Below are 25,973 nucleotides of genomic sequence, written 5' to 3'. Positions count from 1 at the left end.
ACCAAAAGCATAAGAAACAAAAGGGAAAATAGGTAATTTGGAAATCATCAAACTAAAAACTTTTGTGCTTCAAAGGACACCATGAAGAAAGTGAAAAGACAACCTGGAGAATGGGAGAAAATTTCTATAAATCTCTTACCTGATAAGGGGCTTGTATGCAGAATACATAAAGAACTATTACAAGGCAACAATATAAAAACAAATAACCATTAAAAAATGGACAAAGAATCTGAATAGACACTTCTCCAAAGAAGATATACAAATTGCCAATAAACAGACGAAAAGATGTTTATCTTTTGAAAAGATTAGCCATCAGCAAAATGAAAATCAAAACCACAATAAGATACCACTTCACTCCAACTGGAATGAATATAGTCAAAGAGACAGGTAATAACCAGTGCTGGCAAGGATGTAGGGAAACTGGAACCCTCATATATGCTAGTGGGAATGTAAAATGGTACAGGCATTTTAGCAAAACAGTCTGGCAGTTCCTCAAACAATCATTAAGGTGCCATATGACCAGCAATTCCACCCCTAGTTATATACACAAGAGAAATGAAAACATGATCACCAAACACTTGTCCATGAATTTCATAGCATTATTCATAATAGCCAAAAAGTAAAAACAAATGTCCATCAAACCGATGAATAGATAAATAAAATACAGTGTATACATACAATGGAATATTATTTGGTGATAAAAATAAATGGAGTACTGATACATGCTACAACGTGGATGGCCCTTGAAAACATTGTGCTAAGTGAAAGAAGACCATGTGTTGTATGATTCCATTTACATGAGGTGTTCAGAACCGGCAAACCTCTGGAGACAGAAAGTATATTAGTGGTTGCCTAAGGCTGGGGTATTTATTGTGGGAAAATGAGGAGTAATGCTAACAGGTACAGAGTTGCCTGCTGGGGTGATGAAAATATTCTAAAATTGATTGTAATGGTGGTCACACAAGTCTGTTAATAAACTAAAAACACTCAGTTGTACACTTTAAATGGGTATATTGTATGCTATGGGAATTATAGGTCAATTAAAATGTTATAATAAAACAACCATAAAAAAATAGGTGGGTAGAGAGGATAGAGTATGTCATTAATTGTAGGGTTTCTCTCCTTCTCCTCTCTTGCCGTTCATCTGCTTTCCCAGGTCTTTCTTAGAAAATGTATGAAAAAAAAAAAAAAAGATTTGCAACTCATTCTGTGGAAGCCACAGCATTTATGAGAAAAATCTAGAGAGAAATAGATGATTGCAATAGAGTGTTTCCATTTATGATTTACTTTTTGTTCCTATTACAGACTTACTTCTTGAGTTTGTACCTATTACCACATACTAGCTATTATCTCTCCATAGATACGGAGCAACTCAGTTATCTCCTCTGAGCCTAAGCTTCCTCATGTGCAAACGGAGGAATTGCAAGTCTTTCTCAACTCTAAAAGTCTATGCTTTTATGACTTCATAATCTCATCTAAAACTTTTAATAAAAAGCTCTGTTTTTTGGCCAAACCTCTTGACTGAGAATCAAATATGGTTTCCTTTTCACCGAACTCACTTCCAACAAATTGCCATATGAGAGGTAGAGGAAAGAAGAGAGGCAGCAGACATGCTGTTTTCTCTTACTTTATGGCAAAAGTTAGATTACAAGGGGAAGTATTTTAAAGTAAGAAACATTGGTGGAGGGAAGAGGAAATCACAAGGTAAAGTATATTCTTTGTTTCCTTCTCCAAGCTGACTTCAGAGGAGAGCGCAGGTACAGAGAATGTGGCCGGGTTACCTGGTGGAATGTGCGCTAGGATGTAGAACTACTCCTTTCTAGACGAGGGCAACCGACTTTGGCAACTCAGTTATCTCCTCTGAGCCTCAGCTTCCTCATGTGCAAACCGAGGAATCGCAAGTCTTTCTCAACTCTAAAAGTCTATGATTTTATGACTTCATAATCTCATCTAAAATCCTCTTAATGATCAATACTAAATGAGCATATAGATGGATGAATCTGTAGTTGAATGAATATTGTACCCAATATTTTGATTAATGAATAGATATCATCATAGAAAAAGCCTTTTCATGCCTTTTTACAAGCTTCTGAAGCTATAACTGATTAGCAAAGCATTATAAATTAATGACTCAAATAGAAGGAGTGTGTCCACTACTTTTGCAATCCACAAAAAGATGAGCACAACAAACATGTTAATTTCCAAACTTAGGTTCAAAAAACCAACTGCCAGTTTCCACATGACTAGGCACTTGATTGACTATAGTCAAACAATAAATATTTTGAATGTTAGATGACCATAAATTCAATTTAAACCAAGTTTGATGTGGTTGCTTTTTTATTTTTTACATTTTTTTTGATTGGGCTATACTTTACATGTGGTGAAATCTATAATTTTAAGAACAATTCAGTAAGTTTTGACAACTGCATGTATCCTTGCAACTCATACCCCTATCAAGATATAGAATATTCCTATCCCTACACAAAGATCTTTAATGGCCCCTCCCGGTCTGTCCCCACCCAGAGACAAACACTGTTCTAATTTCTTTCACCACCCATTAGTTTGTCCAGTCCTAGAACTCTTATCAATAGAATCATAAAATATACTCTTTTGTGTCTCTTTTTTTCACTCAGTAAAATGGTTTTGAGGGCCATCCATTTTGTTGGGTTTATCAGTAATTTCTTACAGATTGGATTCCCTGAAAAGAGACAAAGATTAGCATGCAGGGAGTTTATGAAGGAGGACTCTTGGGATCTTCAGCTTTGGAAGGGAGGGGAAAGAAGCAGGACTGAGCAGAGGGAGAAGTGGAGCTGTGATGCAGCCCCAACCCGAGCCTCAGTTGATCTCAGTGGGCGCTCTCCATGACGGATGCCATCGGTGCATGGGTGGTAGTTCACTGGCAGAATTCCCGCCTGCCAGTGGGAGTACTGGAGTTGGATGGCCGGTCAGAGTCTCAAGTTGTGGCAAGATCTGCCCACCCCATGTTGATCAGGCATTGGATGTGGGCTGCTTCTCCGGAAAGAAGGTTCTTTGGACAAGGATGTTTGTTTCAGCCAAAGAACCCCCACACTCACACCAAAAGGGCTATCTTCTAGCAGCACTCTCAGCAGAAAGGGAATAAGTCCTGCATTTCTGAGGGGGTTCTGGGAAGCGTAGTGTTTCATTACTGAGTAATATTCCAATGATGGATATAACAGGGTATATTTATCTACTCTCCTATTGATGGAAATTTGATTGTTTCCTTTTTTGGCTTATATGATAAAGTTGCCATGAATGTTCTTGAACAAGTCCTTTATGGATATATGTTTTCATTTCTCTCAGATAAATGCCTGGAAGTAGAATTTCTGAGTCATTGAATAAATGTATATTTAACTTTATAAAAACTGCCAGACCAAATTTCCAAATTCTAAATTATCATTTTATACTCCCACCAACAATGAGTGAAAGTCCCAGTTGCTGTATGTTCTCACTAACCCTTGGTGGCCAGTCTTTTTAATTTTTGAAAAATTTTCTTGACCCTTTGGATGGGAATGCCACAGGGATTTCTTCCTGGGTTCGAGCTTGGACTAAACAAATTCTAAATTTATGATATACAAAGGCACAAATTCTATAGCAAAAATCACATTTAACCTGTTGACTTCAAATCCTTTGTTGTTTTGGAGGTGTACCGCCATATCCAAATTTATTTCAAAATCATTTTAAATTCTTAAAGTTCAGGTTAAACTTAAATGTGAACTTAACATTTAATCTCAAGTTGAACCTCTTTAATGGATGGTTCTATATTTGAAAATGAATTACAGTGCTCAGGTTCTTTTTCCTCACAGGTTGCTTCAATAAAGTATATTTAAATAATATGGTTTAATAGTTGCTAAGTTTTGCTGATCAGTTACTACATGCAAAGCTGTGTGCTAATCATGTCATATGTGTTGCGTCAGTCGATCCTTACAACTGATTCAGGTAGATACTATTATCATCATCCCTATCTTACAAATGAGGAAATAATAAGGAAAGATGGAGACGACTCGTTCATTCAACAAATATTTATTGATTGCCACCAAAATGCAAGGGGATAGGTATTAAACCAACAAACAAAACATATTTTTCCTCATGGAGCTTGTACTCCAGTAGTAGGAGGAGATAGGAGATGGATGGATGGATGGATGGATGGGTGGATAGATAGATAATATGAGCAGTTTCACTCTTCTTGGGCTTTCAGTCCATATTTTTTTAAATGGGGATAGTAACTAGAAAGATAGGATGCTATAATGTATATAACTTGCATTATGCTATATTATTATATTACTATGCATTATACTACACAGTAGGCATTCACAGCTGGATGTCTAAGAGTTACAGATCTGGGTCCAGCTAATTGTTTGAGAGTTAAGAACAGATCACAGGTCACAGTCTTTGGGGTCAGACACGCACTTTGGGCTCTAACCGATTTAAGTGACTTCATAAAAATTGCTTCTGCAATTCAGATATGCTGGATGGGGGTGGACAGCTCAGCTATGCCGGTATATTTTGAATGAAATATGACATAGCTTCAGAAAAGCTACGTATTTTGATATACAAGCTACATTTCTCTTCAACTATTATCTGTAGTCTGTTTTGCTGGCTCTGTCCCTCTTTGAACTCATCAGAGGGGAAAGTGTTACCTTAACCATCTGGCTTTCTCCTCAGATGCTAAGGTCTCTTCTTCCCATGCCATGCTACATCTCTCCTTTAATTCAAATTAAATTTCTCGTATATTCTACTTCCTCTCAAATAATCTATATGCCCACTGTATTAGTTATCTATGGCTGTATAACAACATTACCAAAAATTTAGCAGCTTAAAACAACACATTATCTCTCAGTTTTTGTGTCAGGAGTTAGGGCACAGCTTTATGGGGCCCTCTGCTTAGAGTCTGAAGATGTCACAAAGCTGCAATCAAGGTGTGAGCCAGGGCTGTGGTCTTATCTAAGGTGTGAGTGGGGAAGGATCTGCTTCCAAGCTCACGTGGCTACTGGCAGCCTTCCATTCCTTCCGAATGCCAGACTGAGGGCCTCAGCTTCTTGCCGACTGCGAGCCAGAGTCTGTCCTCTGTTCCTTGCCTTGGGGCCCTCTCCATGTGGCACCTCACAACATGACAACTCTCTTCTTCAAAGCCAGGAAGAGAGTGAGTGTCTCCTAGCAAGACCGATGTTACAATCTTACGTAAGGTAATCACATGCACGGAATCGCATACATCTTTGCCATAGTTTGTTGGTTAGAAGAAAGTCACAGATCCCATCTGCCCTCAAGGGAAGGGGCTTACACAATGTGTGAATACCAGGGAGCCACCTTAGCGTCTGTCCACCACACCCCCAATGTTTAGGAACATTTCTTGTATTACCTTAGTTTAGTCACACGTTTCCTTCCTGCAAAAGCCGAGTAAACAAGAACCCTCCCTCCAGTCCGTTGAGCTATATGCAGTGATGTGTGTGTTAATGAACATTCCTGTTTAGCTTTATCACTGCCATATTTTAACCAAATCAATTTTTGACAAGTCGGAGGCCAGTTATCTCAGTGGAGACATTGAACAAAGCTTTAACTGGGGATATTGAAAACGTAAATGTATGTAGTCAGTGGATGATGGCAACATTCAGATTCTCTGTTGTTTCCATTCCTGAATCAAAAAATCTAAGGACTCAACTGTAAATGGTATTCTATTGACGCTACTGCTTAGACCTGACAGTGAACCGCACAGTACTTTTACTACATCCTCAATTTCCTTTTCCTTGTTCCCCTGGTACCCACAGATCTAAATAGTGCATTGATACAGATCAGATTCATTCATTCATTCATTCATTCATTCATTCATTCATTCATTCATTCATATATAAAATACATGCTTACCGAGCCCTTACCCATGTTCTGGCTCTGTGTTGGTCTCATAATGGTAAACAAAGCTTGACCTCCAAATGACATTCAGCCCCGTGCAGGAGAGAGATGAGAGGACAGCCTTGGGATAAATTTCCATGGTAGAGATTGCTATGGAAATATATAGATTTAGGTCCCAGAAGATTTAACGTCTAAACGAACATGTGTTTTAAAACAAGATATAGGAGAACTGGCAGCCAGATATCGAGAATTAATCAACCCATGTAGACATAGAAAATAAAACCCGAGGATGAGTCCTCTAGATGTTAATAAAAGAGGGAGACGAACAGAGGTTTGAGGACCAAGACTTTAGGTAAACCTACATAAAAGATGGGAAGAAAATATGCCATGAATTTTTAGTATCTTCAGTGTTGGCCAGCTGTGAAAGAAAGTCTCACTCTCTAGATAGTAATATCAATTTTCAGAGTAAGGTACTAGATATTTCTATATTAACATAAATAATAGAATACACCAAAATATAAATACAAAAGAGTGCTTTTGCATATTATGAAAAACTCTAGATGAAATAGGGTAACATTTAACTTGAAAACAAAGCAAAAATTATCACCCCAAAATCATAGAGTCAAGTGGAAAAATGTATATTAATGTTGACTGTTTTATTAATAAATGTAGCTTAATATTGCATTCATCACTAGTTTGCAGAAACAAATCACTATGTTACTGGTTTATAAAACAATGCTATATACACACCTACAAAGAAAAAAACCAAATAGTTATCTGAAGAAACAGTGAAATCTTTGGGGCTTTATGTGGGTTTTAGAAAATTTTAGCAAAGCAAAATCCACAGCATTTTCTCCTGCTAAACAAACAAATAAATAGTAAAACAATACTCCTTTAAAGCATAACAAATCACTATTTCAGGTAAAGATTGCTTCTTATTATATAGTGGGCCCCTCTGTGACTTGTAAAAATTTTCCCTTGTGCCTTCTTGTAATTGAAAGTCTTCTGCTTTAGAGAAGTTGGGGAATGAAAATCCTTTAGTAAAAGAGCCTCGTTGCTTTGGAAAGTGGTGAGTAGATTTAAAGTGGCTGTATTCCAAGCCCATTTTGTATGTCTACTTCTTAACTGTGTGGTTATATGTTTTCTCCCTGAATAAATCTTGTTTTGATGAAAGATTAAATCTGAACACCTGCAAGTTGCCTCACCCTGCTTCTTGGCTCCCATCTTTATCAGCTATTTGGAGAATGTATCAACTTTCCTTAATTGAGAAGTAACTGGCAGTTTTTGAAATCTATTTTATATGATAAAGCCTCTTCAATATGTACCATGTTTCCCCGAAAATAAGACCCAGCCGGACAATCAGCTCTAATGTGTCTTTTGGAGCAAAAATTAATATAAGACCTGGTCTTATTTTATATTATGTTAGATAAGACCCAGTCTTATATTATAGTAAAATAAGACTGGATGTTGTGTTAATTTTTGCTTCAAAAGATGCATGAGAGCTGATTGTCTGGCTAAGTCTTATTTTCGGGAAACACGGTAGAACTTTCTCTAGAGGGTTGTTGTACTTATTGGCATGTCTTAGATTCAGATTTAAGTTCTAATAAAACTAAATACGTTTTTAGGAACAAACTTATGGCTTCCCCCCCCTGTTTTAAAATACCAGAAGCACAAAAGTAAGGAACAGTTGAAGGTAAGCCTGTTAAATATGAGAAACTACTGGTTTTATTTGTGACTCCCTTAAGATGTCATTTAAAGCTTTAAAGATACCATTGTACTACAAATAAAAATTATTACAGGGAGATATTTACTCTAAAGGAAACAAAGCTAAGCAGTGGATGCGAGTTCTTCATCTGTTTTTAGTTATAGAATGCTGAGCTATTTAATGATGGAAGTGGTTTAAATAACACTAAAAATGCATCTGTATTTTTCCCTGAATGCAAAATAAGTTATAAAATCACCTTCCTACTAGTGATGTTTCAGTTCTTACAACTACCTGGTAGTTCTGTTCTTCATCTTGAGTTGTCTTCACCTACATTCCAATTACTCGTTCCATTCAAAAATGCAGAGCGTTCTCTTAATTCATTGAGTCAACCCTTGCTTTTCACATGGATGAATGAAGGTACTCAATATACCAAAGCAGTGAATCACCTCTCTTGATTTTTAGTTCTTATTTCATTTATGCCTTTATTTGTATTATTTCCTTACTTTGCTATTTTTCTTTTTTCTTTTCTGTTTTAGCTTCAGCAGTTTAATAGTTTAATACTTACCTAATTTATTTGTTAGTATATTATTTTTCCCCAAATAAATCTTTCTTATTTTTTAAATAAATGCAATTAAGGCTTTAAATATCTCTAATTACCACATTAGCACAATTCCAAATGCTCCCTAGTACTTTCTAACAAAGTCAACAATGTAGTACATTGCTGTTTAGTTTTAAACATTTGCTAAGTTACAGTCTGATTTCCTTGTATCACTTAGGAGTGCATTTTTTTTTTTTTTTTTTTTTTTAGTTTCCAAAAATTTGTGAGAGGGGTTTTTGTTTCTATTTTTAACTGTTTTTCTTACTGATTTCTGAAAAGCCAATACATTTGATTACTTTACGGTCAGAGGCTGTGGTTTGTATAGTGAATTCTTTAAAATATATTGAGATTTCTCTTATGACCCAGTATTTATTCAATATATAGTTGCTATTTCTTGAGTACAGGTCTCTACATATATCTATTACATCAAGCTTTTCAATTGGATTGTTCAAATCTATAAACTTAAAAACATTTTGTCTGATTGATCTTCTGGCATGTTAAAATCTCCGTATTATTGTACATTTGTTAAATTGCCCTTGTAATACTATGTTTTTGCTTTTTGTATTTCAAGGTTGTGATGGTCGGGGCATACTAGTTGATAATTTGTACATCTACCTTCTTGTTATTCTTTTTACCATTAAATATTAGGTCCCTTTATGCTATTTATTATTTTGATTTTAATTAATCTGTTATTGATATTGATATACCAATTTTCCTTTGGTAAGTATTTTCTTGGTACATATTTTTCATACTTTTATGTTCAGCTTTTGCTATTTTAGTTGTATCTCCTAAAATTACCTGATAGAGAGATGTATTGTATTTCTGCTCCCTGCTCCCTCCAATCTTTTAGTCTCTTTCATTAGATAAGAATATTCCTTACATATTTATTGCAATTACTGATGTGGACTTACATATACCATTTTCATTTGTGTCTTTTTTAGCCTGCTCTTTTTCTCTTTTTGCACCCATTTTATTTCTTCATTATTTGAATTAGTAAAACTTTTTTTTATACCCCTTACTTTTAATTATGGATTTGGAAGCTTATTATTGTGTTTTTCTTATTATTTGAAACAATACATTTTCTAACAAAGTAAAAAAAATTCCAGTTTGTCTATTCTGGTCAACATTAAGACCTTTACATGTTAAAAATTCACTATTTCTCCATTTTATACAGCCAGTAGTTATTAAATTCACTATCATTTTATCCATTTCTGTGCTTACTGTTGTTTCTTGCATCACCCTTCCTCCCCCAGTCCCCCAATCTGGGCTCATTTTCTTTCTTACTGAGGAATATTGTGTAGAATTTCCTTTAGTGATTATTCACTTTTAATGAGTGATTGATTTAGTGAATGATTGTTTATCTGGGTATGGAATTGTAAGTTGACAGTTGTTTTTCCATACCACCAAGAAAATACCATTCTATTGTCTTCTGGGATTTTTTGTGTGATTTGTTCAAGTAGCATCTGTCCTTTCTATCTGCTTTTTAAATTTTCTCTATATTCTTGATATTCGATTTCACTAGGATGTGCCTAGGTATAGACTGATTTTTTTCCTTCATGACACCTAAGATTGTTTTCATTCTCCACTTGAATGTTTACCAAACTACTCAAAATTGAACTTCTAATGTTCTACTCCCAACCCATTCCACTCACTGTTGTCCTGGTTTTAATTCATGGCAACTCTGTCCTTCTAATTGCTCCAATAAAATTTTGAAGTCATCCTTGCTTCATCCTTTTTCTCCCACTCCCCAGATTCAACCCATGAAGAAATTTGGCTCTAGTTTTAAAATATATCCAGAATCCAGGTACATGTTTACCTGTCCCACTGCTGCCAACTTGATCTCAGTCACTGTCATTTCTAGCTTGGATTGTTCCTGTTGGCTCTCCTGGTCTCTCTGCTTTCAACTTTTTCTCTATCCTCGATTCAGAAGTCGTAGTGATCTTAAAATATAGGTCATATCGTGTCATTCCTTTGTTTAAAATTGTCATTGTTTCCCCATTTCACTTGCAGTAAAAGCCAAAGTCTTTCTGGTCAACTACAAAGCCCTACATGGCTTATAATCCCCTCCTCAACTCCCCCTCCCATACTTAACTCCAACCACACTGGCCTCTTACAGTTCCTCAAACAGGCCTACGGCATGCTCCTATCTTATGTTACTGGTCCTTCTGCTTGGACCACTCTTCCCCCAGATACCCACATAGCTAACGTTATCACTGCCTTCGAGTCTATGCTCAAATATCACTTTTTCAGTGAGGACTACTTTGACCATCACACACCAATCCAGTCTCTCTTACCCGTCTCTATTGATCTTAAAGAACTTTTCATCTTCTAAATTGCTATAAAATTTACTGATTTATTATGTTCATTGCTTATTTTCTGTTTTTTTCATTAAAATATAAGTTCTATGAGTGTAGTATTTTTACTTGTTTAATTCTATATCTCAAGTACTAGAACAAAGGAGATGCATAATACATGATGCATCAATAAACGAATGATGAACCAATAAATGAATTCTTATTTATACAGAACTAGCATACATATGCTATAATGTAGATCCTATGTATTTTCATAGAATAGAAATACAATGAAATACAGTTACAACCCAAATGCCCAGTAATTGGTAAATGGATAAGCAAACTTTGGGATAGCTGCACAATGGAACACTACTCAGAACAAGAGAAAAAAATACTAATACATACAACAACATGAATGAATATCAAAAGCATACACCAAATACCTATAAAAAACTGCATACAGTATTATTCCATTTATATGAAATTTTAGAAAAGTCAAAACTTTAGGGAAGAAAAACAGGCCGGCAGCTGCCTGATGCTAAGAGGTGAGATAGGGATAGCCACGGAGGAGCACGATGGAGCTCTTTAGGGTTCTCAAAGTTTTCTAAAACTTGATTGTGGTGGTGGTTGTACATATTCACCAAAATTCATTTAACTGTTTACTTTAAAACGGGAGCTTCTAGAGTTTTAGAATCATTCCTCAACAAGTTGTAAGCAATAAAGGAACAAATACAGTGACTACTAACCGCTTGCAATCAGAATTTGATCTTTCTTTTATTTAGGAAGTGCTTCATGTTCTTGAGGCATCGTCAGAAAGAATTGCTGACTGTATGGGAGAGATGTGGATTTAGCAATTCATAACATTCCCTCTAGCAGCCCATCATCATTCATCCTTACCTGTTGGTGGGACAGCCCTCCATAATTGTTATAATCATTTACTTGTAAGCTACAACACCCACCCTCCACCATGTACAGTAGTTCCCCCCGTGTTCATGGTTTCTCTTTCCGCAGTTTCAGTTACCCACACTCCACTGTCGTCTGAAAATATTAAATGGAAAATTCCAGAAATAAACAAGTCATACGTTTTACATTGCTGCCATTCTGAGTAGCGTGATGAAATCTTGCGTTGTCCCACTCCGTCTTGCCCAGGACACAAATCACCACTTTGTCTAGTGTATCCAGGCTGTAAGTGCTCCCTGCCTGTAAATCACTTAGTAGCCCTTTTGATTATCAGATTGACTGTGGTGGACAGTGTTTGTGTTCAAGTAGCCTTTATTTTACTTAACAATGGCCCCAAAGCCATTCACAGAACTTTCATTACAGTGTATTGTTTTAATTGTTCTATTTCATTATTAGTTATTGGTGTCACTCTCTTATTATGCCAAATTTAGAAATCATATTTATCACAGGTAGGTATATACAGGGGGAAAAAACAGTAAATATGAGTATATCCAGTAGTTCTGCATTATTCACGGGGGATGCATTCCAAGACCCACTGGATGCCTGAAACCACAGGTAGTACAGAACCTTATATGTAGAAAAGGAAACTTACAGTCATTGCCAGACTTGATATTGTCTTACTATGGAGTTTATATACTATTAATACTATTACCAAAATCATACACATTTTCCTAGATGTACATTTTTTTCTCATCCATACTTCAAGCTGCTATAATTAAGGAGATAGTATCAATGTTTATTCTTTTATTTACCACATGTGTATTAAGTGCCCTCTATGTGCCCAATATTTTGTTATAGTCTAGGGATGGATGTGATAGTTAATAAAACAGTGATTTGGACCTTACTCGAAGCAATTATTTTCTGTAAATTGGGCAGTAATTATTAAAGATGTCTTTAAGCACTATTCTATATGGATTTTTGGTCAGTAAATTAAAGATTATTAATTTTATAACAGTTTTCAGAGCTTTATATGCAGTAGATGAGTATTTGTTTTTCTTATGAAATGAAATGCAGTAAATTACACACTTTTTCACCTGGGGTGAGAGAAAGTTTTTGGAAAAGGAAATTTAGCACCACCCCTCAAGGTCTTTATTTTCCAGAGTAAATCTTCCAACTTCCAGCCCAGTCACTAAGTAAGCACACGTGAGACACACCACACCCTCTGCACAAAGGCAGAGGGCAAGGTATTTTGTTAATCTCTTCAGTTTGAGCAAGCAGTAGAAGGAAAACTCAGGAAATAAATCATATAAAAATATGAGAACAATAGGAAAGGAAAGCCTGTCTTACAGGTTTACTTCCTGTTCTAACACTTGTGGAATGTGGTTTTACTCTCCTACTGATGCTTAATATAACTAGAATGTCCAAAGTTGTATTTTTTTTCTTAACCAAAGTTCTCCTTTGTGTGTTTATATTATTGTGTTAAAACTCAAATCTCTCAGAATTGTCAAAATAAAAGCCATAGGAAATATTTGGTTGCAATTGCTAATGAGTAATATTTTTAAAGTAAACACTAGTTACATATACAGAATTTCAACTGAAATTATAAGAAATAGTTAAACTTCTATTTGGTTTTTAATAGTTATATTTTTCTAAGTAAACTGCCTCTCACAAAATGCAGCCACGTTTTAAGATAATACAAAGTTTTTAAAAACCAGCAGATATTCTAGTAAAAACAAAAACAAAAACAAAGAAAATTATCTCAACACTTAAAAGTTTTGCACATCAGTTTTTAGTTTTTGAGTTATATATTCTTTTCTGTGATTATTAGAACCGCTTGTGTTAAAATAGCCTCGTAAGTATAAAAATTGCCCTCTAGCACCTCCATCAGAGGAAGGGAGAAAAGATAACGTTCTGCCTTTTAATAAATCTGATAATGGTAGGTAGAAAGAAAATAATTGGCTAAAATAATACTTCAGATGATCTGTGAATGTCTGTTGTTTCTTCTAACCATTGTATCTGGAAAACAAACATACATTTTTTAAAAATCCTATTTGATAAACTACTAATTTTAATCACTTGGTTTCATTTCCTTCCCACTAGGAAAGGGTTTTCCATGACTCCTATTCCTTTACTCAGGGAAATATATCAGTAACTCGAGGGACCTTCATGGCTAAGTTCAGGAATAAGGGTGCTGAGTAAGAGGACCTTCATCTACTCGCAAGTGGCCTCCACCCCCTGTTGTTTCCTGGGCCACCCCTGCTGTGACCCATCATCTGGGCAAAGCAAACACCCAGGAAGCTATTCACAGCATTTGTGCTCTCAGGGAGGAAGACCTCACTCTCTCCCACTCCAAGGTTAGATTTGGCCACGTAGAAAAGGCTGGCTGTGAACTAAGTTACAGGACTTAGTAGTGGTGACTGTCGTGATTGTAAACCATTTCTCTAGCCACCAAATTATGTCTGCAATTTGGACTTTGACCTAGTAGGGAAGGAGTTTTCCACCGATAGATGCCAAAATTTAGGTTTATGTCTACTTTTAGATAGAGTAAACATAGTGTTTTCCATTCATTAGGAGTGCAAGTGTAACTTTGGGTACTCCAGATGGGTGAGCTCAATAACTCCTGCAATCAGACTAACCAGTGAAATTTGTGTTATAGGGTGAAATGCTTGAAAATCTCAGTAAGCACAACCTCTTTGTCAAAAGACAAACCAGCTTCCGGAAGGGAAAATTCTAGGTGACTAATCCACTCAATTTAATTTCTTTTCAGAATTAAATGACTAATTCACAGAAGTTCTGTCAGGGATCGAAAAATATTTAGACTGAATAGTTGAAAAATCAGTAGATGCCATCATTCTGTATTTTTAAGAAGGTTTAACATAAATGGTTCCTGAAATGCAGTCATGGTATGATTTGGTGGCAGTGTATTATAAAAGATGAAAGAAGTGGTATGCCGAAGTCAACTCATACAGGCTAGTTGTCAAATGTCCAGTAATTTTGCAAACCAGTTGACATAAATTTTGCAAGCCAGTCGACTGCTTGTCAAATTGGCCATTGTAGGAGTATTTACATCATGGAAACCGGCAAACAATAAAAAATCACAACTCAGTGCTGTCACCTACCCCCAGACAAAAGTGGTTAAATATTTATTAGGATATCACCAAATAAGAGATTGGTTTAGAAGTATAGATCAAAGAACAGGACCAGTGCGACAAATGCTGAAGAATTATAGATAGCTGTTGGCACTGATCTTGTTTAGCATTTTTATAAATTCCCTGGAAAGAGGTAATAGAGAAATATCCATATTTTTCAGATGACATTAAACATTCCCACAGCTTAAACTATCGACCCATAGGATTAACACCCAGAATGCTTAGAAAACTGTGAGTTGGCTGAATAATAGCAGATGAGCTCTAATAAAGCAAGAATAAGGCAATTTGGGAGGAGGGGGAATTATCTTAAAGTACCCTTGTTAAATGCTAAATTCTAACCTTTATGTTATGACCTAGAAATGAAATTTAGGGATTTCTATAGACTTTTTTCTATGCTCATTAGTATAATTTGTTAGCTGTGATAAAAAGGCTACATAAATGCCAAGTCCCATCAGAAGCTCTGCAAATTGAATAGAATAACTGTCCCACCCTTATAAGAAACCTTAGTGTACACTTCCTGCAACTTTGGTTGACATGCTTCATGGATAATGTAATGGAACTGGAAAAGTTTCAGAGAAAAGCAGGTAACCTGATCAGGGGATTATAAGAATCCCAGATGAGGTTAAGATGATATTAACTAGCAAATCATGAAAGGTTTTGAATAACGTAAATATAGATAGAGTTAGTGAGTCCTGAAAGACTAGAATTATAGAGTACCTCTTTGATGTTTGAAATAAGAATTTGTAGAAATAAAAGGAGGCACATTATCGTTTCTCAAGAAAAAGAAGTAACGATAGCAAAAATACTGTACCTCAAAGTTTAACTTTTGTCAATCTTTAAAATAATTAAATTTACATATTTTAATGTGCAAAATTTAGTATGTATTTCCTCTACTCAGTGAACTCTGTTATTAATTAGCCTCTATCAATAGAAGAAAGAATGAGAAGTTCCCTCCTCTCAATTTAGGTTGAGAGGACACTTAACCTACGTTTGTTGTTGTTTTGTTGTTTTAAGGCAACCTCAATCAAAGAAATGGAAAAAAACATTATAATTGTTTATTTTCACTGCTGAACCCTCCAGCTGGAATGTGTTCCCAAAACACATTTTTGCACTTTTAAGGAAATTTAGTTAAGATTAATTTCAGTGTCCTAGTTAGAACTCACATCTTGGTACTCAATTTCATTTAAAAAATTAGGGTTTCTTAAGAGTGAATTTGGCAAAGTAGATAATTAATTAATCACACTATTCTAGGGGGAAAAATCTTTCCCACAATGAGGATGGGCTATTGGGTGTTAAAAAATAGGGCAACTTACTTAACCATGATGAAACAAACAAATATCTTTTTTAAAAATAAAGCAAATGACATAAACTTTAGGAAAAAATGATTTTCATGTTTAAAGCATTAGATAACAGATTATTTTATCATATATATACACTATATAGTTTTGAGTTGAACATATAGGAAGGTCTAAAAAGTGAAAGCTGTGGCAAGTAACCTAAATGTATTGCACGTTTTTACTGTTTAATAAAACATATACATTCAAAAAAGGATACAAATCATAGTATACAGCTCAATGAGTTTTCATAAAGCTAATACGTTTATGTAACCACCATCCAGTCTAATGACATATTTGTGTGTGTGTGTGTGCTCTGGATTACTCATCAGTCTAATCATTAATTGTAAATACCAAGAGTATTTATTTACATTCACATTTTCAAGAAGACTGAGATTTAATAGGATATTATAATAAAATTTAATTCAACTTTTGGGGAATGTTGACTTCTAAAATAAATTACTGTTGTCTTTGTTGTTTTCACCTTTTGTATATTTTAAACACTTTACCACTGTCTGATAGTCCTCACAGTGATTGTTTTATAATATAGGAGAGGTAAGCATCTTTTTTGAGTTTTAGCTAGTAGAGAGCAAAGTGTACACTTTATTGATCTCACACATAGATTCATCATTCAGATTTATTGTCCGACCTGACTGAGACTGCCAATGTTGTTTTTGTCAATTCTATATGTTAAAAGGAAGATAATTTTTAAAACAAGAAGAAATGCACACATAAAAGACATTTAACAGTGCTGCCATACTGCAAGAGAACGTGAGGAAGGAATTAACCTTTAAAGAAACAAATTTTCTTAAATTAAGTACCGTGACTAAGTACTTTAATTCCTTTACTTCCAGCCCTAAAGGATCATTTGACATTGAACCTTTTAAGTTAAAAGGGAGTCGCCCGAACTCTCTACTACCCTGGGGGACCGGGGTGGGGGGGAAACGTGCCGGTCTCACCGCCCCCGCGGGCGCCGCTGGACCAGCCCGGGCCTCTCCCCTCCCCACATCTGCGCCCCCTACTTCCCCCTCCTACCCTCCCTCTGGCCCTCTCCCCCTCACTCCTCCTCCGTGACCCCTGACCCCAGCTAATCTGCATAGAGGAATGACAGGCATCCGCTGGGCAGGATCCGCCGCGCCGGCTGCGGCCGGCCGGGCTGGGAGACCCGCGCAGGGGAGAAGGTGAGGGGACCCGGCGGGGAGCTCCGCACAGACCGGGAAATGAACGCTTGGAAATCTGTCTGCGAGCGGACCCATGATCGAAGGACCAAAAGAGCCGCGTGATCGCTGGACCTGGCCCTGCGACCCTAGACATGGGCCAGACCTCGGTCTCTACGCTGTCCCCGCAGCCCAGCAGCGGTGAGTCCCGGGCGCACGCGATGCGCCCCCGCAGCGCGGGCCGGCGCTGGGCTCCCCGGGGCAGCTGGGACGGTCGAGGGCTCCTCGACTAGTCTGGCTCTGCCCGAACCCGCCAAGTCCCTCGGAGAAACCCGAGAGGTAGCGCTCCCCCAAACTCTTTGTCGTGGAAAAGTGGAATGTCTTTTGGGATCCGGCCGATTTTACTTTAAAGGCACAGGCTCCATTTTCTGTAGGAGATGCCCCTCTTTGGTCTTGATCTGAGTTAACTTGTGAGCCTGAAACTGAACAGAAACGCCTTTTGCGTATTACAGTGTCTTTAGAACGCGAAACTTAGAGAGTCAGATAAACGTGCCAACAGGTTTTTTCTGTCTTTACGCTTGGCTTCTGAGCAGACCAGAACTGAATTCTTTCAAGCTTTTCAACTGATTTATGGTTTGTTTTTCGCGGTAGAAGTGCTGATTGCCTTCTTTCTCTTATCCTGGCAGAACGCTGAATACTCAGTAACGACAAAAAGAAAATGCTTGTTTCAAATGATATTTGTTTTGTTGATGTAAGACGCATAAGCTGTAAATTTGGGGGGAAACATAGCCCATGAACTCAGCTATGGAAGGCTGCAGTTCGTTTTGTGGAAACCTGTGTGACGTTTCGGAGTTATAATACCTCTTTTTAAGTTTGTTTTTTACATTTTCTTAAAAAAAAAAAAAAGAAAAAAGGGAAGGAAGGTACGCCTGGCATTTCTCCAGCAGTGTAGGGATAAACAACTTTTTGATGGCGTAACTTGTGATTGGAGAATGAAATAAATGTAAAAGGTATTATTTTGATGTTTTTCCACTGACAATTCAAGTTATTCCTTGAGACATTTGTGTAAATATCAACAGGATCTTGCTGAAAGGAAATGACAGGGCACAGATGAAGGTATTTTTAATCAGCTCCAGGATGTCTCTAACTAGATAGAGTTCTATCATCCCAATCTCTCCCCACATGGGTTTGTTTATATTGTGGAGCTTCACTCCCTGAAGTAGCATAAGCTTTGCTGGGGCTTATGTGAATGCCCCAAGAGAACAACCCTCTGCAAAGGAGAGAAATGAGAATCCAAAGAAAGGTCGCACCTTCCCTTACCGTCAATGATAAGGTTGTACAGGGCTCCCTCCAGAACGTCAGACACTTCATACTGATAGCTTTCTGGGGATTTGGAGGAAGGGGTGTCGATTTGGATCTTAATTTTAGAAAACTATTTTATGCAAATAGGCTTAGTTTCCTTTGTTTTTAAAATTTAAAGTGACTTCTTTTCATTTTAAGGAAGAGTTATATTTTTAAATGTCTGCACTGGCAAAGCAGAGAATTAAATCAGTCCTCTAGTATGTCAGGTATAAAGTCCTGCCCTAAATTTAGTTCTTTTGCCAGAAAAAAAATATTGTTAAGGGGTTATGATTAGGAGAGTAAATTTTGCCTTTACAAAAAATCAAGGAATATCCCATAAATGATGACTAAGAAGCACAGTAGAATCCTAAAAAGTGACCGTCTTAGCCTCTTACACAGTACACCAAAAATCAACCCAGATTGCTATAATTCCTGATAAAATGACTAATCATGTTGAAAGATTGTGCATTTTATTTATACAAAAAGTAATTTAGACAAAAAGTTATGCTTGACCATAAAAGATATTTCAGAGAAATAGCTCATGGAGTGGTGTTAAATTGCAGGTCCTCTGTTTAGTTGTTTAAAAGTTTGTATATGTTGAAGTGACCAATGTAGACATGTGAGTAGAGGGTTTTCCCATTTTGTTCTGTCAGTTAAGGGATGAAAGAGGTTATGACTCAAGTTTTGGTATTTTAAGTGTGGAGTAATTTTCTCATGATATCCACATAGTTTCTTGAAGTCTAGTACCATCACTCCATTTCCCTGAAGTTTTGCCATCAGATCTTAAACGAAAATGAAAACCAACAACACAAAAAGAACATTTGGTTGTCATGTCTAAGTTTTCTATTCATGTTGGTGTTCTTCTCTGAGTCTGAGAATGTCACACTCTCTACTCTTCCAAGAATTTTGTTCACTCCTTGTTAGCTGTTTAACTCTGGCTTTACAAATGGTGTGAAGATTTTTATTCTCTTTGATTTCAGTCATCTACTAATTGTTTAAGCCTAGAGTAGCTACCAGGGATTACAGTGGTGAAGATGATTCTAATTTTAAATACTTAATGGGGGACAATCTGTTTGTGTCTAATGAATCAGTAACAGAGTCCAATAGTTTATACTTACTCAATTTGGGCTTTGTAAGAATCATCGTCATAGGCTACAAGTTAGCTTGCTTTTCACTCTCTTGATTTCAGACTCTTGAACCTTTCGGCTTAAGGCTACATCTGTTTTCTCTGGGATCTAGGAAGACCATTAATAATTATTTCTGAAAACATGCCATTAGACCTATTATTTCTATTATAAAAAGAGCTTTATTAATATAAAATTAACATACTACAAAATTCATCCATTGAAAGTGTAAACTTCGGGGGGTGGGGGTGGGAGATGAGGGTAATAGGGATCAAATATATGGTGATGGAAGGAGAACTGACTCTGGGTGATGAACACACAATGGGATTTATAGACGATGTAATACAGAATTGTACACCTAAAATCTATGTAACTTTACTAACAATTGTCCCCCCAATAAATTAACAAATATATATATAAAATTCTTTTTTTTTTTTTTTTAGTATATTCACAGTGCTGTTGTGTAACTGTCAATCCCTCTTCCCATTCTTCTCAACCCCCATCCCCTAATTAATCACTAATATACTTTCTGTCTTGGTACATTTGCTTACTCTGAACATTTCATATAAATGGAATCATAAAACATGTGGCCTTTTGTGTCTGACTTCTTTCACTTACCATGATGTTTTCAAGGGGCATTCATGTTGTACATGTATCAATACTTCATTTCTTTTTATTGCCAAATAATATTCTATTGTAGGTATATACTGTATTTTATTTATCCATTCATCAGTTTGATGGTCATTTGGGTTGTTTCCACTCTTGGGCTATTATGAATAGTGCTGCTATGAACTTCATGTACAAGTTCTTGGTGAACATATGTTTTCATTTCTCTTTGGTAGATATCTAGGAATGAGATTGCTGGGCCATATGGTAACTGTGTTACGTTTTAAGGAACTGCCAAACAGTTTTCCAAAGCTGCTGTACCATTTTACATTCCTTTCAGCAGTGTATGAAGGTTCCAGTTTCTCCACATCTTTGCCAACACTTATCTTTTTGATTATAGCTGTCCTAGCGAGTTTGAAGTTGTATCTCATTGTGGTTTTGATTTGCATTTCCCTAATTACTAATGACATTGAGCATATTTTCATTTACTTATTGGCCATTTATATATCTTCTTTGGAGAAATGTCTATTCATGGCTTTTGCCCAGTATTAATTGGCTAATTGCCTTCCTATTATTGAGTTATAAGAGTTCTTTATATACTGGATACAAGTCCCTTATCAGATATATGATTTGCAAATACATTCTCCCATTCTCTGGGTTGTGTTTTCACTTTCTTGATACTATGGTATGCAACTCAGAACTTTAATATTTTGATTGAGTTTATCTGTTTTTTCTTTTGTTTGTATTTTTGGTGTCATATCTAAGAAACCATTGCCCAACCTACAGTCAAGAAGAATTACAGCTATTTTTCCCCCCGAGTTTTATAGTTTTAGTTCTTACATTTAGCTCTATGATACATTTTAAGTTAATTTTTATGTATTGTGTGATGTAGGGTTACAGTGTCATTCTTTTGTGTGTGAATATCTAGTTATCCAACAGCATTTGCAGAAAAGACTATTCTTTATTTAATTGTGTTGGCATCCTTGTCAAATATCAATTGACAATATATGTAAGGGTTTCTTTCTGAACTCTCAATTCTATCCCATTGACCTATGTCTATTAATATGCCGCACTGTCTAGATTATTGTAACTTTGTAGTAAGTTTTGAAACAGAAGAATATAAGTCTTCTAACACTATTCTTTTTGTCCAAGATTCTTTTGGCTATTTTGGTCTCCTTACATTTCTGTATGAATTTTACAATTAGCTTGTCAACTTCTGCAAAAAAAGAAAAGAAAACAAAAGGCCAGCTTGAGACTTTGATAGCGACTGTGTTGAACTTGTAGATATATTTGAATAATATTGCTACCTTAACAATATGAAGTCTTTCAATCCATAAGTTTGGATGTCTTCCCATTTATTTCGATCTTCTTTGATTTCTTTCTACAATGTAGTTTTCAATGTGTAAGTCTTGCTCTTCCTTTTTTTAAATTTATCCCTAAGGATTTTATTGTTTTTGATGCATCGTAGATGAAATTGCATTCTTGTTTAATTTTCAGAATGTCCCTTGCTAGTGTGTAAATATACAGAAGTTATACTCTGCAACCTTGTTGAACTCATTTTTTTTGTTCTAATAGTTTTTTTTTCAGCAGATTCCTATGTGCAAGATCATACTATATCCAAGATCTGTATACAAAGGTCATGTGCAAGTAGAGATAACTTTATTTTTTCCTTCCAGATCTGAATGCCTTTTATTTCTTTTCTTTGTCTAATTGCCCTCACTCATTATACTTAATGTTAAATAGAAGAGACAAGCGTGAACATTCTTGTCTTGTTCCTGATCTAAGCGGGAAAGCAGTCTTTCACCATTAAACGTCATATTAGCTATGGGTTTTTCGTAGATGCCCTTTATCAAAAAGTTTCCTTCTATTCCTAGTTTGTGAGGGTCTTTATCATGAAAGAGTGTTAGATTTTGTCAGTCTTTTTTTTTTTTTTTTTTTTGCCTCTATTGAGATGATCAAATGGTTTTTGTTCTTTATTAATATAGCATATTACATTAATTGATTTTTGGATGTTAAACTGACCTTACATCCTTGGGTTATAGCCTACTTGGGTATAGTATATAATACTTTTTATTATTTGCTGGATTGGTTTGCTCGTATGTTATTGAGGATTGGATCCATTATTTCTAATCACAAATGAATAGGTATCCTCCCAAATAGGGTGATTTTTTTCCCTGGAAGGGCTGAAACTTACAGTATTCTCATTGCCAAGTACAGGACACAGTAGATTGGACACAATAAATGTTTATAGTGAATGACATTTCACAACAATATGAACATATGAGTGACTCAACAAATCTTCTCAATAAAAAGCCTGACTACTTTAAGCCAAAGCTAACGAATGTATAAATGAAAGATACGTATTATTTTTATTCTTTTTTATTTCCAGAATTGCATGTTACTCCGGCTCTGTTTTCTGAAGGGTGGTGTCTGAATCTAGTCACTATTTCTTCCCGTCTTCTGTACCTCCACCCCACCCCCACTGTGCCACAGACCCCCTCTTGGCTGCCTAACCTCTGGCCTTGAGTGGAAAACACAGACAAAGCCACTCAAGTGAATAAAACCTGCAGGACCTCACCTAAGCCATGATAGAAGCTGTATCTATCTGTGTTTCTGGGTTTCCTTATTTTTATTTGGGACCTTATTTTTATCTTGCCCAGGATATTTAACAATTTCCTTGTAAACCCTGTATAAGAAGAGATCATAAAGGCAAAAATGGATAGAGTTTATTTTTCTTAATGAAAATAACATGCACATGGTCAAAAGTCAAACTTTACAAGATGGTTCAGGATAAAAATGAGTTTCATTCCCTCCTAGCTCCCCAGTCCCTTCCCAATTACAACCCAGTATGGACAGCTTTCTTTCTTTTAATTCCAGATAGGTTTCATTCATGTATGTATCTTTATCAAAATATAAGCAAGGCATATTATACTTTCTGCTCTAGACTTTGAGTTTTTCATGTATTGTAACTTGAAAATAACTGAAGTGCAAGAGCTAAGTAACTTGCCCACATTACTTAACCAAAGAAGAAACATAAGTGACTAATTGGAGTATGGAGTAAATTAAATTAAAACAAGGAAAAAAAGGATGCCATTCATCACCTAAGAATTTAGCAAAGATTAAAAGGAATGATTCCCAGGAGATGGTTGTCTTGTGGTAATTTAAATTGGTAGAGCCTATCAGGAGAACAGCTTGGTAATATATATTAAAATCCTTAAAATGTGCATACACTCAGGCCTAGTAGTTCCACTTCTAGAAGCATATTGTGAAGGAAATAATTATTTGCTTATTGGAGCAATGTTTATCAAAGCCCAAAATTGGAAATGACTAATAGTCAAACAGCAAGAGTTTTTGCTGAATTAATTAAGATAGAGTCATGTAATAGAATAAGCCATTTAAAAATGACATAAAAATTTTTTTTTGGAAAAGTGATTTTCACAGTAGATAACATAAAATGTGAAATGGCAGGTTTAAAGTAAATGGTTCTATTTTTAAAATATGTGCATAAAGTGGGGAGAGAGGAAATTCATTCATGGAGGTAGGGTGGCCGTCATGGCTTTCCTCTGCTTTGGACCTGACCAAAGCCAGGGCTTCCACATCCAGTGTCCACCTGGACTTTCACTGGAATTAAAGCTCTAGGCTGACGTGCAACTGTATTAGCTTTTCTCTAGCTGTCATGGAATCGGACTCAGTTTTCCGTTCAATGGATGTTTTTTCAACCAGTTTTATTTCCTTCCTTGTGAATTCATTAATGAAAACAAAACTATAGGTTCTAGGATAGCCATCTTTACAAGTTTAATTTTCTTCTTAGTTTGTTTGATCACAATGCAGATGTCACTTGCTTGAAAGAAAGAGAATGAGCAAAACTTTAAACTTCAATTAATTCTCTTTGGTCCATAGCTCATTAGGTCTGGTCAATGAGGAATATCCCAAATAGTTTTAGCTTAAATTTATTTTATCTTCAGCAGTCTGAAAGGGTAACAACCAATGCACTACTCAGGCTTTACCTTTCACCTAGTTAATGCAGTAGGGAAGGAGATAAGACCCCTAGATTGTTGATCCCCTAATTAAGCCTCTTTTATTTGAATAGAGGAAAAGTTCCAACATGTTTTCCTGCCTTGAGGGTACTTCAGTGTAACAGGCTAACTGCGAGTCTCTCTTCTTGGGAATACAGATTCATGTTTAATGAGGACTCAACTTCTATAAAAAGTGGTATTGGCATTGAAATACTGTTCAGAAAATAAACACGTCTTGGTCCCTTGTCCCCCAGCCCCCATTTGAAACAGGGGGATGAGAAACAAAAACAACAGGTCTTGTTCCTCAGAAGGTCATGGGCATGTAACATTTAAAAGTTTGGTCTAATTATTATCATTTATACCTGTAAACTACCCCTCCATTTATTTTTATTTCAAGAGGGTGGATGTTTTTATTCATGTAAACCTTCTGGCAAGTATAACATTCCAACCCTTAACACCAAGGAAATTTTGGCTGACAAAGGAAGGACTGAAGTGGTATTTTGTTTAAGAATATTCTGGAAAGCTGTGCTGGTATGTGCTTGGCAGGTATATCCCTCAAATCCGTTCATTTTGTGAGGGGCTATTAAGAAGGAGAAAGTGGCACCTTCATCCAACAAACGGTTCCTAAAGTAAAGTCATTATGTGTGAGGTACTGTGCCAGGCCATGCGGGAAGGTTCAAAGACAAATCATACACAGACCCTACCCACAAGGGTCTGAGCCTCAAACGCACTACGTGGAGATCTGCAGAAATGAGGGTAGAAGGGAAGAGGCCCCTAGAAAACGGGGGGGACAAATCAGGGAAGACGAAAAGTATTAAAGAAGGACAAGAATTCAGGCTCTGAGATGGAAATGGGTGGAAAGCAAGACTGTAAGACACAGGCAGTAGGAACCACTGGCAGTTTTTTATCAAATGAGAAGTGATTAGAGCTTTGCTTCAAGGGGATGAATCTGCCTGCTGCATGCAGTATTGATTTTGGGGGGCATTCTGAAGGCAGAACCAAGAGGTAGGCAGCAACAATTCAACAAGGGCAAATGAATGCCTGACATGGGAGGTAGCTGGAGACCTGGGGCGAGTGATGCCCAGATTTGTATCTGCAACTCTCCCATCTTCTTGCTCTGCAGGTTCAAATATGCAGCTGCCTACTTGGCAGGTCTGCTTGAATCCTTAATGGGCGGCTCACAGGTTAAGGTCTACACAGAAGGCTGATTTTCCCCTCCAAAGTGGTCTTTTACTTCCTACATTTCACCAAGTGCTACCTCCAACCACGCACTCACTCTAGCCAGAAATCTAGGAGTCATCCTTAGGTTTTCCCTCTCCCTTCCATGCCGATCCTTCAGCATGTCCTATTTTTCTTCCTAGATGTATCTCATGTCTACTCACTTCTCTCTGTAGCTACTGCCACCATCCAAGCCCTGGCCATCCATTGCATGAACAACTGCAGTGGACTCGAGCTGGTCTCTTGCTTCTGTTCTTAACCTTCCGCAATTCATTTTCCATACAACAGCTAAAGTAATTTTTTTAAACCCAAGTCATGACACTTCCTTACTCAAAACCTTCCTGTGTCTTCACATTGCACTTAGAATGAAATCCAGATTTTGTACTGTGGCCCTCAAGGCCATACATGATCCTCTGGGATCCCCGATTCCCACCCACCTCTCCAACTTCATCTCCCACCACTTTGCCCCCCACCCCACCCCACCCCACACCTGTGCTCCAGCTTCACTCTCATTTTCAGTCATCAGACAAGCCTGGCTCTTTCTTGCCTGTGACCTTGGCAGTTGCTGCTCCCTGTTTGTCCAGGACATCCGGGACTCTTCCCCTGCCTCTTTACGAAGCTGGCTCCTTGTTTCAGCTCCAGCAGTAGCCCCTTTAGAATAGCCTG

The 25,973-nt window shown here is 36.7% G+C and overlaps 1 protein-coding gene across 8 annotated transcripts in view; it reads left to right on the top strand.

Annotated features, from left to right (window-relative positions):
• The window catches only part of PHACTR2 (phosphatase and actin regulator 2), a 233,044-nt gene that overhangs the window by 100,074 nt on the left and 106,997 nt on the right, over positions 1-25,973 (top strand). Inside the window, exon 1 of one of the 8 annotated variants that reach the window (XM_019744465.3) lies at positions 16,938-17,203. The exons of 6 other annotated variants lie outside the window; for them this stretch is intronic. In XM_019744465.3, the coding sequence (XP_019600024.2) occupies positions 17,158-17,203 (46 nt within the window). In that variant the 5' untranslated portion in view covers positions 16,938-17,157. Of the gene's footprint in view, positions 1-16,937; positions 17,204-25,973 lie in introns of those variants that run through there. One more of the 8 variants, XM_074333670.2, reaches the window with a different exon arrangement.

This window comes from Rhinolophus sinicus, chromosome 2 (assembly GCF_057876585.1).
Source record: "Rhinolophus sinicus isolate RSI-liver-muscle chromosome 2, RSI-T2T, whole genome shotgun sequence".
Classification (NCBI taxonomy): Eukaryota; Metazoa; Chordata; class Mammalia; order Chiroptera; family Rhinolophidae; genus Rhinolophus; species Rhinolophus sinicus.
This window is presented reverse-complemented; position numbering and strand designations above follow the sequence as displayed.